We start from the raw sequence: 16322 nt of genomic DNA, 5'->3' as shown, positions 1-16322 counted from the left end.
AACAGTACGCTGAATAGTACTGACATCAGCTGAGAATCTTAAAACATCAAACAGAAAATATGCCTAAATTCTCAGTTTGCAGCTCTAAGAAATCATATATTTAAAAATTCCTAAAGGAAAAACCAAACTAGATTATATGGTTTATCTACAAAGCACGTGTCTTGCATCCATGGGTTTACAAATTGCAAAGCAAAAAGGACAGAAGACTTGGTAAGAGTTTGCATACAGTAAGTAGCCCCTAAAATCTGCAGATATTTGTGGAGAAGATAGTGTGTCAGAAGCCAAAAAACAATGAGGAAGATTAAATGTTATTAGGAAGTCAAAAGAAACCATAAATGCAGGATTATAAATTACTTACCAATAGAGGTAGGGTTTATCCTTATCTACATTGATATTGTTTAGCGGATCCATACGAAACCACGTGTTAAGAGTAAACCCATTTTGGTAAGGCCACTTAGCAATAGGAGGCAATGCAATTGCCTGAAATTGAGAAAAAAAAAAAGGAACACCAAGTCAAAAAGTGATTTTTTAAAGAAGTATTGTTAAAGGTAATGTCTTTCTAAAACTGTGTCATTCCAGATCTGTATACCTGCTTTAACTTTTTAATATTAAAGAAAAAAATCCCCAAACCTTCAAACAGTGCTTTTGAATAAATGCATTCACTTTTCATCTATTTTAAAATACTTTAATTTTTAACTACTTAAGTTCTTCCAAGAGAGAACATAACATTAAATTATGGAATAGGTAATATTAGGCCCCAAAAAAATTACTTATGTAGAAATTGAGCTATAAATTCGCTTTCAGTAACTATTCATCTCATGAATAGACTTAAACATGAATATTAAATTAATCTCAACAGATAGTACAATAGACATTCACCTTAAAACTACAGTATAAAAAGATTGTTTCTTGAGATTTAAGAGAACTAACAGTTTCTTTTTCTATGAACAATTAATAAGGGAAGAGACTGAAAATTTAACCCTCATTCTCAGTTAAATACATTGATAGTAAGTCACGGCCTAGGAAGAAATTTGCTTTTTCAATATTTTATTTTTATGGGTTGACTGATTAAAAGCTTTCAGAGAACTCTTTATTCCTGGGCAAGACCCTGAATACCTGATTTAACTTTGAAGTTAGGCACTCTTTGGGGAAGAAACCCAACAAGATGACCTTCAGAGGTCAGTCACAAAGTGTTTTGTATGATATCATTAAAAGATAAAACATTTTTCCCCACAGTATGAGAACTATACAAAACTAAAGTAATTTTTAAAATTTAGGACATTAAACATTCATCATCTTATACATAGGGATTACTGTAGTAGGCACTAATTACAATAAATTCATACTGTTTCCATGCGACAGAATATAGAGTATTTTACAGAAAAGTATTTAAGGAGTAATAACCTTTAATACTACTTCCTGAAACAAATTGTATATTAATGCAAAGCAGAAGAAAATAATTTTATAAATAACAATAGCATGTTATTTCTAAGTGTACTCAATTGTGATTTTTCAGTTTCAGTAAGATTATTTAAATCCTTACTACACTTAAAAAAAATAAAGACTAGTTAATTAAACCTTTCACTGATGGTATTGTGTTCTTATCAAAGCTATCAGGAATAGTGACTGAGCATTGGCACAGGTTGCTCAGCAAGGTTGTGAACCCTCTATCCTTGGATATACTCAAAAGCCATCTGGAAACCATCCTGGGCAGCCTGCTCTAGGTGGCTTTGCTTCAGCATAGGGGGGTAGGCCAAGATGATCTCCAGATATTCCTTCCAATTTTTAACTCTTCTGTGATTCTGTGTGATATTTTAATATACGATTGGGAATAATTTTTCAGGAGTGCTCAAATCTTGTATTGTCCTGATTCATACCGAAGACTACAAAGAATTGTAGCAAACTCATTAATTGCTTAAAATGAGAACGGACATGAGTCACTGATCAACAGAATCAGAAACCACACTAGGACTCTATACCAATGTAGTGAAGAATGTAAAAATATGGTAGAGTGGGACTGACTTTTCATTATTTTTATATGCAAGGCAATTGCTGAAAGACTTTTAAGAAGAGAGAAAAGGCTAATTAATAATGATAGGGAATTCACAGCTAATTTTATGAATAGATACAGCAGCATGCTCAGATTATTTGACTAGATGAAAGAAGTAGCACTAGTTCTGCTGATAGCCTGATCCTAACTGCTCAAGTGTGAAACATTTAAAGGAACTGCTTTGGAATATCACTCCTGCCTCCTGAGAGAGACTTCCCTGCTTGAAACAGGAAAAGACTTGCTTGATGCATTAAGAACACCTGGGAATAGTACCACCACCACAAGGTGTTCTCATAATGGATTGACTAATGTGGTACTGATACAGACTGGCAGAGATGTACTGGCATGGTACTCTGATAGCTCTTCCTTTGGGATAGTGAAGCAGCTCTCACCAGCAGATCATGAGACTGGTTCAGTAAACTCTTGGTTCTTTCCTGTAATCACTGAAATCTTGGTTATACAAGGAGCACATACTCAACACTAACAAAGGTGAATCTGAAATTTATCATGCCAAGTAAACATTATACTGTTTCTCTCTGATGTCATCACTGTGGTCACAACTGAAGATCCTATCCAGTCTCTTTCTTCTGATGACGTGCTTTGTTTGGGTCATTTTGTAAGTAACTGCCCTTGTTCTCAGAACTTGTTCTCCTATCCAGAATTTCATAGTGTCCCAACATGCACTACTCAAGAAACTTAAATTTGAAACTCATATTTCACAATTTATAGGTGTGCAGTCAACAATAACTGGTATATAAAACAAGAATCTAACCAAGAAAAGTGAAATGCATAATAGGCATTTCTATCAAGAAACTTTAGTGTCTGTAATTGACTCACCACTTCGGACAGGGAGGAATATTTGAAATCCTTCCCCTGTGAAACTTTTTTTAAGGCTCTGACACAAAATTAAATATGAGAGGTGTTTCATCAGTGTTTGTCTCTGAAGCCTAGAAATCTCAAAGCAGTATGTGTCATTGTAGACATTCAAATTCTGCAACAGCTGTCTTGCTGCTGCATGTACTTTTACAAGAGGTTAACCATGGTTTTAATTTAGCAGTAGCAAATTAAACTCTCTCTTTCAAAACTCAGTAATTAATTCCTTAGACAATCCGTCCTATGCATTTTGCTGACATATCTGTTTGTGTAGTTGAATATCAAATAAGATCAAGGAAGTGATTTAGCCAAAAATAACCCAGGTGAAAAACAGTGATTTTCAGCTAGTTTATTTCCCTGACGCAATCTGACACACCAACAGCTGTATTCACAAAGAACAGGAGGTGGTGTTTTGTGCTTGAAGAAAACTATCTTTTTTATTGAAGAAATGGAAGCAGAACAGCTCAAGAAGCTCCTACCACTCTATATGCACTGGCATGAGAAGACGGGGATCTCAAGATTATTTCCCCTTAAAAGATTCCATATTCTATCATAAGCATATACTGTTCCATAACTCAACTTTGGATATCTTGTTTTTAAGTATTTGTATTTACTGCCTTTATAATCATATTTATAAATCTGTACGTAATATTTGAATTTATTCTTCTGAATGGATATGGCTATGGCTATGGCTATGGCTATGGCTATGGATATGGATATGGATATGGAGTGAAGAAGAGAGTATATGTAGTGGAAGAGAGAATATCTATGTGAGAAGGTTTAGAAAGAAATACAATTTCATTCTTGTAAGTTACTTCAAAAAAATAAAGCCAAAAGAAGACTGCAAAAGAAGAATTAAATCCAGTTGGCAGTAGGTCACCAGTGCTGTTCCTCAGGATTCAGTGTTTGGCCTTTTCTATTTAAAATCTTTACCAACGATCTGCATGAGGGGATTGAGTACACCTTTAGTTAAGTTTCTAGATGACATCAAGTTGGGTAGGTGTATTGATCTACTTCAGGGCAGGAAGGCTTTTCAAAGTGACCTGGACAGACTGGATTGATGGGCTGAGGCCAAGTGTCGGGTCCTGCACTTGGGCCACAACAGCCCCATGCAATGCTACAGGCTTGGGGCAGAGTGGCTGGAAAGCTACCCAGAGGAGAAGGACCTGGGAGTGCTGATTGACAGCCAGTTGAACATGAGTCAGCAGTGTGCCCAGGTGGCCAAGAAGGCATGAAGGCTTATGCACTGGTGAGGCTGTATCTCAAATATTGTGTTCAATTTTGGGCCCCTCACTATAAGAAGGACATTGATGTGTTGGAATGTGTCCAGAGATGGGCAACAATGCTGGTGAAGGGCCTAGAGAACAGGTCTTAAGAGAAGCGGCTGAGGGAACTAGGGGTGTTTAGTCTGGAGGCTGAAAGGAGACCTGATTACTCTCTAAAACTATCTGAAAGGAGTTGGGTGGTGTGGAGGGTGTCAGTGTCTTCTCCCAGGTAACAAGTGACAGAACAAGAGGAAATGGCCTCATGTTGCAACAGGGGAAGTTTAGATTGGATATTGCAAAATATTTCTTCATTGAAAAAATTGGCAAACAGTGGAACAGTTTGCCCAAGGCGGTGGTGGAGTCACCATCACTGGAAATATTTAAAAGCCACATAAATGAGGTGCTGAGACACAGTTTGGTGGTGGGCTTGGCAGGATTAGGTTAGTGGTTAGACTACATGATCTTAAAGGTCTTTTCGAACCACTATGATTCTGTAAGAATGCATTTATATCACTGCCTAAGGGAAAGGAAGGTGCTGATGAGAGTTCAGACAAGAAACCTCTCCTTTATGTAACGCCAAGCCTATGTTTTATATAATATTAACTACATTTATTATATAAAATAAGATTTTTTAAAAAAATTCTTTGATTTTTCAGTTTCATTGTTATGATAACTTCCCTAGACAAAAATCTGCTGATTTACATTCCATTCTTACAAGTGCAAACCTCTCCATACTACAACTACTATGAAAGTCAAAGTCTACGTTACCCAAGTATGCATTTCCCCTCTCATTTCCCTTCTAAGGGAAAGTAACAAAATGAAACGCAAATGAGGAACAACTCATTTGTTCCTGAAGTTTTACTGTTTTGATTGAACACTTACTGCAGCACTACAGCCTGGGAAGTTGAAAAAGGTATCAGGCCCATGTCTCTGTGGCATCTGATTAAGGACTGATAATAGTTTAACTGCATGCCTTGGCTGTGAAAACAAGAAAATTGCACAAAAGTCAATACAACCATTACTGTACTCTCTAGGCTACAATGGAAACTGCACAGTTTTCAAACAACATAGAAAAATCACTCTAAAGTACTTAGCAAAAATACTTCATAAACATGTTCAATCAACATGGGAAAAAAAAAAAAAAAAGGCAAGTTTATATGTCCTAGGAGACAATTTATGTTAACTTCAGGCTCTAATGGAATGATACTTAATGCTTTATCTGATCACAGCTTACCCAGATTCCATTTTCGCCTCGAAGCATGCTGAACAAAAGCTTCAACTCTTTGACAGTGATGCTGTAGCTGGCAAGAACCCCCAACATATCAACTAGAAGATCTTCAAAGGAAAATAAAGTTATTCTGAACTCTGAATTTCAGTGTTTTGACAAAAAAGTTGAAAAAGTTAATACCTTTAAAAGCAAGTGTATTCACAAATTCTAAAAATTAGTTGCCTTAAATATTTTACAAATATTTTCATATTCTCAAAATTTTAGAAATAAATGTACTTATGCAGTTTTAGATTTTGTGTCACACTTTTCAATAAAGTATCAATTAAAAGATTTAATTCTTCCTATTTCACAACATTTATCATACATCATTAACTTCTTTGTTGCTCCTTTCTGTTGCATACTTTCAGGATTAGGGTTTCTTCATTCCTCTGAAGTTAGTATTTTTCAATAATTTCTGACCTAAAAGATGCTTGACATTATTCTTTAGCTTAAGCATTGCACATTATACTGAGAAGTTCTATGGTTCCCACAGTTTTGCTACAGTGATGATGCTTCTAATTTATACCAGAATGAAAGGCCAAGGAAAACAAACAAAAATAACAACAAAAAAACTCATAAAAAAGACAAACAAAACCCCTGAAAAGTGATAGTGAGAAGGCAAAAAAAATCACAAAAAAAGTGATCAAAATTGGTAATGAATGTATGTAATACCACATTCACTAAAAATCTCAAATCCCATAACTTTTCAAGTAATAGCATTTCACAGCCTTTCAGACAATATCGATTTCAAAAATACTGGCAGTGCTTGGATTTATTTTAAACCCCAGAATGTAATTTTAAAAATTCATTAGCTTGTTGGATGCTGGATCTTAACTTTATATTCCACACTTTCTTCTGGAATAAAAGAAACTAAGAAGAATTACAACTTCCTCTAGCAGGAGGCAAAGCAATTTGCTTATCTTCACAGATGTGACATAAGAAATTTAATTCAAGGAGTGAACTACAGAGTTTCAAAAACAAAAAAGCTATGACAATAAAAACTATCTGTTCAACAGTTCAGAAAACTCCCCCCATAGAGCTTATAGAAGATATTAATAAAAAAATTAATATTTGCAGGACTATATGCTCTTCTTGCACATTAGTGAAAGGATGACTCTTACAGGTTCTGAGAAGAACTAATCTTAAAAAGCATCTGTCATTTTCAAAGACATTTCACATTTTCTTTTAAAACAGTTAATTAATTGATTAAACAATTAAGTAAGACAATTCATTAATTTCAAACACCTACATAGGTGTTTTTGAGTAAAACCATCAATACCTATTTAACTTCTTGCACTGGTCTTCAGTAAGCAAAAGGCATGTGTGAAGAATGACCTATCATTTAATTTACATGACACATAGTAAATTGCTCAGTGAATGAAACCAAGTCAGCAAAGTGAAAAGAAAAATAGTGGAAGTTGCAGATATTTTCTCTATAAGATCTGAATACATTCCTGATGTCCAAGTAGAGACTTTTTTTCCCCCCTTCCTAAAGGAAGAGTTTATTTAATCTTCCCTTTAAAATTAGTGACACGTTGGAGGCTTGTGACCAGTGGAGTTCCACAGGCATTGGTTCTGAGGCCAGTCTTGTTCAACATCTTCATCAGTGACCTGGATGAGGGGACAGAGTGTACCCTCAGCAAGTTCCCTGATGACACTAAACTGGTAGGACTGGCTGATTCCTCAGAAGGCTGTGCTGCCATTCAGCGGGATCTCGACAGGCTTGAGAGTTGAGCAGAGAGGAACCTCATGAGGTTCAACAAGGACAAGTGCAGAGTCCTGCACCTGGGGAGGAACAACCCCATGCACCAGGACAGGCTGGGGAATGACCTGCTGAAGAGCAGCTCTGCAGAGACCTGGGAGTCCTGGTTCACAATAAACTAATCATGAGACAGTAATGTGCCCTCATGGCCAAGAAGGCCAATGGCATCCTGGGATGCATCAAGAAGAGTGTGGCCAGCAGGTCAAGGAAGGTTCTTCTCCCCCTCTACTCTGCCCTGGTGAGGCCTCATCTGCAGTCCTGTGTCCAGTTCTGGGCTCCTCAGCTCAAGAGGGACAGGGAAGTGCTGGAGAGAGTCCAGCGCAGGGCCACTAAGATGATCAGGGGACTGGAGCATCTTCCTTATGAGGAAAGGCTGCAGGAACCTGGGCTGTTTAGTCTGGAGAAGAGGAGACTGAGGGGGCATCTCATTAATATTTACAAATATCTAAAATTTGGATGTCAGGAGGTTAGGGCATCCCTTTTTTCTGTTGTATCCAGCGACAGGACAAGGGGTAATGGGAAGAAGCTGGAACACAAAAAGTTCCATTTAAACACAAGAAAATACTATTTTACTGTGAGGGTGAGAGAGCCCTGGCACAGGCTGCCCAGGGAGGGTGTGGAGTCTCCTCCTATGAAGGCCTTCAAGACCCGTCTGGACACATTCCTATGCGACTTGATCTAGGTGGACCTGCTTGAGCAGGGCAGTTGGACTAGATGATCTCTAAAGGTCCCTTCCAACCCCTACTATTCTATGATTATAATTGCAACAGGATTTTTTAAGGGGAAGCAAAATAAAGCTAAGAAAGCTGAAAAGACTTGTCTTTTATGATGGTGAATTCTATGACTCAGCTCGTCCTCTAATATCTACAAGCATCTGCCTCCTTTACTGTACAGTGTCCAGCTTGCGATGTGAAGCTGGCAGTGATTGCATGTATTGTACATAATCAGAAATTGAGGACAGTAACATACATAAAACTCAGAAAGGGAAATCAGCATAACTGAATAGCAATCTTTGGTTGAGAATTCCCCAATTATTATTTTATAGTCTTAGCTTGCTTTTTAGATCAAGCTACTTCCATTTTTGCCTCCTTCACAGGAAAAAAAGTGTTGCATAGAAGCAAAGTTATTTAGTGAAAATCAGAACACCATAAAAAAAATCTTCTAACATAGAGGAAAATGTGTAAATTAACATTGTGAAACATGGAAATGATTGGCAGGTTTATAAAATTACTGAACATATGCTGCTTTGTTTCATTGTTAAAGCCCTGCACTACCTTATGGAATGGAAAATTTCTTATTTCTGATACCCCACAGGCATTAGAAATACATATTTATAAATAATGAATAAAACATTGATGGAGAAAAATAAATGTAAGCTCTCTAACAATGAAATTCTGGGTAGAACAAAGAACTGAAAGATTAAAGCCCAGTAGGTAACAAGTAAAGATAAATCAAGAAACATCTGTGAAAGCCAAAGCACTTAATACTACTGAAAAATATTGCTATAAACACCTTTAAAGGTTTGCCTCTTGCTTCAATACAACAAAACTCAAAAAAAACTGTACTCTATCATATAACTTTATTCATACTTGATAGAAATCTCATGTAAAAAGAGTCAATCCACATCTGGTACCTAAATCCTAACAAAGTACTCATCTAGAAATGGACAAAGGTCACAAAACATATTACAATTGGATTATTTTAATATTTCCTTAATTTTAATGTTAAATAATGTCATGGATATAACTGCTAGCTATGATCTCATTTCAGAAGCAAGATTATGTATTAAGAAGCAAGATTATATATTAAGTCCAGAAAGAGAAAATAGGCACCATTTCTCATTTCTTATGCATTTCTAAGATTAACTGAATGCAACAGATTTTATTTTAGTTAATGGCACCTTCTGACTTTCACACAGTTTGTATGTGATCATTTGATTATATATGAATTGATGATACAATAAATTAACCACAAACCTTGAAGGAATGCTTAATTCAGACATTTAATATGAAAATACATTGGTAAAAGAGCCTGCCTGTCTTTCAAGCAACAATGAAGATATATTAAAATGAACGGTATGGAATTAACGTCAGAAAGACGTATTAAACAGAATCGGAAATGCAACTTCAGGAAAAATATCCTCATGTCTCCTTAACCTTTTAACAACAGACAGCCATGAAATTGGGAATTTTAACTTTGTTGGTGAAGTAAATTGCTTTATACAGGTTGACAATAGAGAATGTGATAATTTTGCAGTTTTTCTTATTGAAACAGTTGAAAGAGATTTGTTTCTTAATAGTATATTAATGACAGAATAGTAAAAAATTAACATTTTTGTTTAAAAACTAGGAACTGTTTCAGTGCCTAAGAATTCAGTTCTAGTAATTGTGGAACAATTACCTACAGCATCACAACAGAACTGCAGGAAATAAAACGGGTCTCTAGAGAGACATAACCACTCTGTATGAGCTCAGGCTAGTTTCTCACCCACCATTCAGACTTCTCTGAAGGTACTACAGACACACTACCCCAAAGAGTCTCCTAAGGCGCATGATCCAGTTCACTACTCATCACCTGGAAACACAGCTGTAAAAAGTGAATCCCTCAAGAAATATCTTGTGCAGCTATTAAAAAAAAAAAAAGATTAAAAAGTGCCAATCGTCTATGCAAATATTTCAGTAATTGTTTCCCCTTAACCATTGACAAAACGACTGATTATATCCTATCTTAGTGTGTATAACAGATGATTTCTGTCTGGTGATACTTCTGGTAAGCAAATTGGAATACAATTGACAGTGATCCCATTGGAATTGCAGCTGAGACTTTCAAGGTGATTAAGCTTTTTTTCTTGACCCAGAATATTAAAAAATCTCAAGAAGTGAAATATTTAACATGTTGAGAAGCTCATGAATCTCATAGTCTTCATCTAAACAGACAGACAAGTTCTTCTCACTGAGAAAGATTGGGTACATTTTTATTTGTTGTTGTCTTACTTTCATAAAACCAGAGAAGAGTGGCTTCAGACTTAGACTGGTCCTGAAAGCGTGCTGTCAGAACATAAAACAGAAATTACGCCTGTCTTCTCTATTTAAACCTTATCTAGGTCTAATCACAGCTTTTTACAGTGGAACCAGTGAGATGACCTAAAAACAAACAAACAACTCCCCTCCAAAAACAAGTGAAAATCCAGAAAACTTGTGCCCTTTATAGATGATAAAAGCCAATCACAAAACATTGAGATGACATAGTATTAGCAACTGTTTTGGAAAGAATACTAACTTTGTAGGAGGAAGCACTAACACACCTCTTGTTCAAAACATCTTCCCTGAATTTAAAAATAATTTTGAAACAAAATGTCTTATTTTCCTCCCTGGGTTTGGAAAGCTCACAGAAATATTAGGGGCAAAGCAGTTCTACAGTAATCTGATGCCAATTATGACCTCAAAATCTGCATAGCAGATTAGGGAACTGTAGTGGTTTAGTCTGAGCCAGGTTTTGGTAGTGTTACCTCAAACACTAATTGGCCAGGCCTTGGTCAGCAGTGGGCCCACCTTAGAATTGACTAGCACTGGCCCAGTGAGCTACAGGGGCAGCTTCTGAAAGCTCTTTGTTTAAAGAAGTCACCCCTGTAGCCCCTTGCTACCAAAATCTAGCCCAGGCAAAACCCCTACAGGACCACAGATACTGTATTAGTTGTCATCGATTTTACCATCAAGTACCTATCATTGATCTAGTTATTACATGAACCTATATATACGTTTCTTCTGGTTTATTACCAACATTGTTGTCATTTATAAAAGGATGGTAAGGAGCATGCAGAGATCAAGAGATAAAAGCAAAATGACAAACTTGGTTGCTTCCATGTCTATGTTTGAGAAAAATTCTCGAAAAGTCACATTCTCACATATTTTCAGTTATCAGAGAAAGATCCTACAAGGCATTATTCTGTTAATCCCTGCTCATGATATAGAGAAAACTATACGGATAATTTGACACACATTACTGAGTTAAAATGCCATCAGAATTTCAATTTCCAGTTTTGATTTGCTCTCTGTGTCTGTGCAAGCATACCGAAGAGCATGCTTCTGTTTTTTTTTTTTTTTTGTGGAAGCTCTCTTTCTGAAGCAACCATGTGACCACTCTCAGAAAAGTGGGGTAGAGACTTCATTAATTCTTTTATTAATGTACTACCCCTGGCTTATATTAACAGTTGTAAACTCAGCATGACTTTCCAATTACCAAATGCTTCTGGAAGCTAGATCCTATACTCCTGATTTATGACTTCTACAATAGCTAAACATTTTTTAAAATTTGTCTCTTATGAGGACATCGTTACACTGAAATATGTCATATACAGAGCACTATTTCAGGGAGCTCAAATTGGATACATTTTATTGGCATAATTACTGATGTAAGCACATTATTCCCATCAGTGAAACCACTGAAAAACTTTAAAATAGTGATGTTTGCTTTCATCAGATAAATATCTTAGATTTAATATGGAATAAAACAATATCTTTGCCTTTATACTATTCTGACATATTTACAAGCCCTGACACACAAAATATCCTTGGTGAAAAGCATTGGTTTGTGAATCTATTAATATGTTATATTTCAGTCTGAATCCCACAGTACAATATTTAGCATAAAACTTCTGGTTTTAGCATTTACACATACATTTCTAATCAAGAAGGTGTTTGCTACAACTTGCTTCGAAGTACAGAATGTAGCATTTTCAAATATTTAATATTACAAACACCTTTATGCTGAAAGAAAGTCAAGGACAAAAATATTCCTGAATAATCCAGTTTTCATACTGCTATTATCCTCTTCTTCTTTCTGATCTGAAATCCCTGCTGGTTTACTGCTCCACAAAGCCTACATATGTGTCAGTAATCAAATCATCAACTAAAATCTTGCAATTATGGTAGACAAACCTCTTTGATCTTTCAAAAATTCCTCACAATATAAGTACTCTACTATCAGTCACAACCTGTATAAAAACTAAGAAATACCTTCAAACTGAGTTGAAAGAAAACAATTGCCTTGTTTCTCCCCAAGAAAAATAAGGAGTCTAACACTAGTAAACACTAATCTTATGTGTCTTTCAGCTACCATATTTAAATGTGACAACAAAATCTGCTCCTTTAAAGAAGTAATTCAGGATTATAGTCTATATCCTACAACTGAGAGGATGTAATATGAATAACATATTAACTCATTCAGAAGTATTCTGAAAACCTTAGCTGTTCAACAGCTTCATTGCTTAAGTAAGGTACACCATTTTTTAATGCCATTAAAAATTATAAGACATTAAAAACCACGAGCATAAAAACTAAAGACATATTATAGGGTGCAGAGCTATACATTATTTATGATTGTTTAATATAACCCATGTGTCAAAGCTATGAATAATTTCTAATATGCTGTCAGACATAGGTTATCTTTAAAATGGATGATAATAACAATTGGAACATCCAAAAAATTCAAAATTATCAATGTAATTAAAAATTAAAATTTTACCTTGAGAGATAAGAAGTGCAACATGAAGTGTTCTTACTTATGATCAATATTGGTTTTTTATCACTAATGTCACATTCTCTTCTCAGATGAATTAATAGGCAGTTACTTTAAACAATACATCTACTTGCTTTTAAAACTAATACTATATTTTTGTCTTTTTTTCTGGAATTGATAAAAAAGTACTTCTGTCTCAATAGCAGTAGTAACTAAAATATAACTTTAAGTAAAAATCAAGCCCTTCCATAACCACAAAATGCTGACAGTTCAAAAACATAATAATTATTTTATCAGTTGGAAATTTGTACCTGCAATCATGTCATCCACAGTACTCATCTTCAGCAGGACCTGTTCAATTAAGCCAACTTCCGTGCTAGTCTGTAAATTACGGACACTTTTACGTAGAATTGCTGTGAACATACTCCAGATCTCTGCTTGGCACGTTACATCGCAGTGCTCCAAAAGCTCTGACATGCACGTAATGCTCTCTGCATCCTGGATTATAAAGTTCATCTCCAGATCAAATTCACCACCAACCAGCTACAAAAGAAAACAAGAGCAGCATTACAATGTGAAAGACGTAGTTTAGTGTCTTTCATATCTTCATTGTGACCAACAATGAATATTTTTTGCATGATGATAGAGGCAATTTTGATGGAGAAATTCACAGCTATGATTTGTAAGACAGCAAATTGATATCTACCAGTATATAAATGGTGGATGTTAGGAGGCTGAGATATACTTTTTTTCTATTGTATCCAGTGACAGGACATGGGGTAATGGGATGAAGCTGGAATGCAAAAAGTTCCATTTAAATATAAGAAAATACTATTACACTGTTCAGGTGAGGGAGCCCTGGCACAGGCTGCCCAGGGAGGGTATGGAGTCACCTTCCTTGGAGGTCTTTAAGACCTGTCTGGACATGTTCCTGTGTGACCTGATCTAGGTGGACCTGCTTCTGCAGGGGGGTTGGACTAGATGATGTCTAAAGGTCCCTTCCAACAGCTACCATTCTATGAAATTAACAATCATGCTATGTAAAACACAGCTTGTACAAAATACACACACTGATATAATAAAATAGTACCCTTCCTTTTTTTTCATAGAGCTGAACACAAATATTTCATGAAAATAAAATCAAAAGATATTTGAAATATTCCTTCCTATAAAGTAATTTGAAATGGCAGTCTGACCCAGAGAGATGCAGAAACTGAAAAGTTCAAAGGCAATTGAATCTTTCCTGCAGTTCTTTGAAGAGAAATTTGCCTACTCAGAAATAAATATAAACTGAAAATAGCTATGTGTTCTCCTGATATAAGCCAATATTTACCCTTAGTTATGTGTTTATAAGACCTTACTGCCCTTTCCATTGTACCACCAGTCATGCAGTTAAGCTCAGAAAAAGAATGAGTGATCTGCTCTGAACCAATGCAGACATACAGAACTCTCTTAATTACCCCACATATCAGTTCATCCTGTGGCCAAGGAAATCTGCTGCTGATGGAAAGAGGGAGGGTACTAGGAGAGCAGTGATTTAACAGCAGTATATAAAAGTAGAGCCCAACTCCTATTTATTCCTGCAAAATACTATCCAACGTCCTGAGCTCCAATGAAACAGCACAACTACCAGACACGTTTTAGGAGGGAGGGGGAAAAAGAATGCCAAAGTAAAGATCAAACATATCTTTAGAAATGGAATTCACCAATTTCAATCAGTCGCTTGCATGACGTAAAACGGATTAACTCAAAACAACTTACTGAACTCAATATGAAATTTAGTTTAAACTAAACAATCTCCTTTTAAGGGCAGAAACACCTTTCAATTCTGAAGGAAATGAAGTCTGACTCTTGTGAATCCTACTTTATTTTAGTAACCTTTGAAGAATTTTGAAAGCATCAATGTTAAATTTCAATAACTTCAAATATATTACCTAATTCAGAAAAGCAAAAGAATGGAATAAATCAATTCTAAACTAATTTTAAGTCATCTTTTTCTATTTGTTTCAGGAAATAATATAATTACAATTTTAATAATGTGTTTTAAATTAAATATATTGAAAGACTTCATCTCTTGTAAGTGTATAATTTCAACAGTCACTTTTAATAGAAAGCTATTTCATAGCCTATTTGAAGCCAGTTGGTATTGCCTTCAAAATAAACTCCAAACAACTATCAAGCTGAAATAGTATTCAAACTTTTTTTTTGATGGTTAAAGTACTATCCAAATATTTGAAGTCTTCTTTCTCATTCTTCAGACAGTATTATTACAACTAAGCAAGGACTAGCTTTGGCTTCTACCCTAATTCATTTTTTATACGCTTACAAATTACTTTTTCTCTATCAATTAATTGTTAATTAAAAAAAAAGCTTCTAATATACTGAATATATAACCTGAGTACTTCTTTAGTTCTCCTGAGACATTTTATTATATTCAAATAAAACTATTATCCTAATTGTGGTTAGTCTTTTAGTTTAGAACTCATGACTGCAAAACATCTATTTGCATATTTGGTACACTAATAATGTGTATCAAGGGCAGGCAATAAAATTGGCAAAATTAGAAGCATAGTATTTTTATGGTCAATCTTGAGAATAATTAAATAGTTTTACAGAAGGGAACATCATACTCTTCAAGCAACTCAAGTGATGTTTCTGTTTCTGAAAACAGCAATAAGAGGTGCACATTTCACCAGCAATCTGGGTTGTCCTTTTTTCAGATCTCTTTCCACCTGGGTGAGCCTCTCTAAGATTATGTTAAAAATTCACAGATGTAAAACAGGCATTTGTAGAAGACATTCAATTAAATTATCTTGGATGCTTATCCTAAAAAGAAATGAAGCACCTTCAGGAAGTGTCTACTTGTTTTAATTTCTTTCTATGCAGGACATATAGAATGAGAAGTTGTACCTGTGGAGTCTCCATCATTGGATACATTCAAAAGTTATTTGGACATAGACTTGTCACTTGCCTCTAGTTGAGTCCACTTTTGCAGGAGAGTTAGATCTGAGAACCTCCAGAGATCTATTCCAATCTTAACAATTCTATGACAATATTTAGAGATACAACTTTTGGATACCTAACTTAGCTGACATGAATCCCATCACTTGGTTTTGGTAACAAATGGACCTATAAACAAGGCAAAAAATAGTAACATCTCAAGTTTGAATGAAGTAGTTCAATACAGACTGATCCTCCCTTCCTCAAACACTACTCATTGTTGAATTCCTGCTGACGGAAATTAATAAACTAACATAGAATTGTTAAACCGGACTATAATAATTCACAACAGACTAAAATAATTCAAACTGCACTTGCTTTGTAATTTAAGTAAATCTGTATATAAAAAAATCGAATCTGCATAAAAAATACACTGAATGCTAAAAAAATGGCTTTATGGAGAATCTTCTTCTGGGCTATGGACTATCCAGTAGGTACAAGAATTATTTCATTTCTCCATTTAGCAGCAAAAATTATAGTCCATCCAAGGGATTGCTTATTTCACTAAAGACAACACTAAAATGTACCAGATTTGCCCTTAACTGTAGTTTAAACATATGTTATCCACTAACAATGATCATAATTACC

At 35.3% G+C, this 16322-nt stretch overlaps 1 protein-coding gene across 14 annotated transcripts in view; it reads right to left on the bottom strand.

Moving 5' to 3' along the window:
• NBEA (neurobeachin) overlaps positions 1-16322 on the bottom strand; it is a 499798-nt gene that overhangs the window by 395177 nt on the left and 88299 nt on the right. For all 14 annotated transcript variants that reach the window (XR_009818508.1, XM_061993741.1, XM_061993751.1 and 11 more), the window contains exons 2-5: positions 13046-13277; positions 5423-5523; positions 5071-5166; positions 359-480 (exon numbers count right to left, since the gene is read on the bottom strand). Coding sequence is in view for 13 of the 14 variants with exons in the window: in XM_061993741.1 (XP_061849725.1) it covers positions 359-480; positions 5071-5166; positions 5423-5523; positions 13046-13277 (551 nt within the window). In the remaining variant the exon portion in view is untranslated. The remainder of the gene's footprint in view (positions 1-358; positions 481-5070; positions 5167-5422; positions 5524-13045; positions 13278-16322) is intronic.

This window comes from Colius striatus, chromosome 1 (assembly GCF_028858725.1).
Source record: "Colius striatus isolate bColStr4 chromosome 1, bColStr4.1.hap1, whole genome shotgun sequence".
In the NCBI taxonomy this organism is placed as follows: Eukaryota; Metazoa; Chordata; class Aves; order Coliiformes; family Coliidae; genus Colius; species Colius striatus.
Note: the sequence above shows the minus strand (reverse complement) of the source record. Positions and strands in the feature narration are given on the sequence as shown.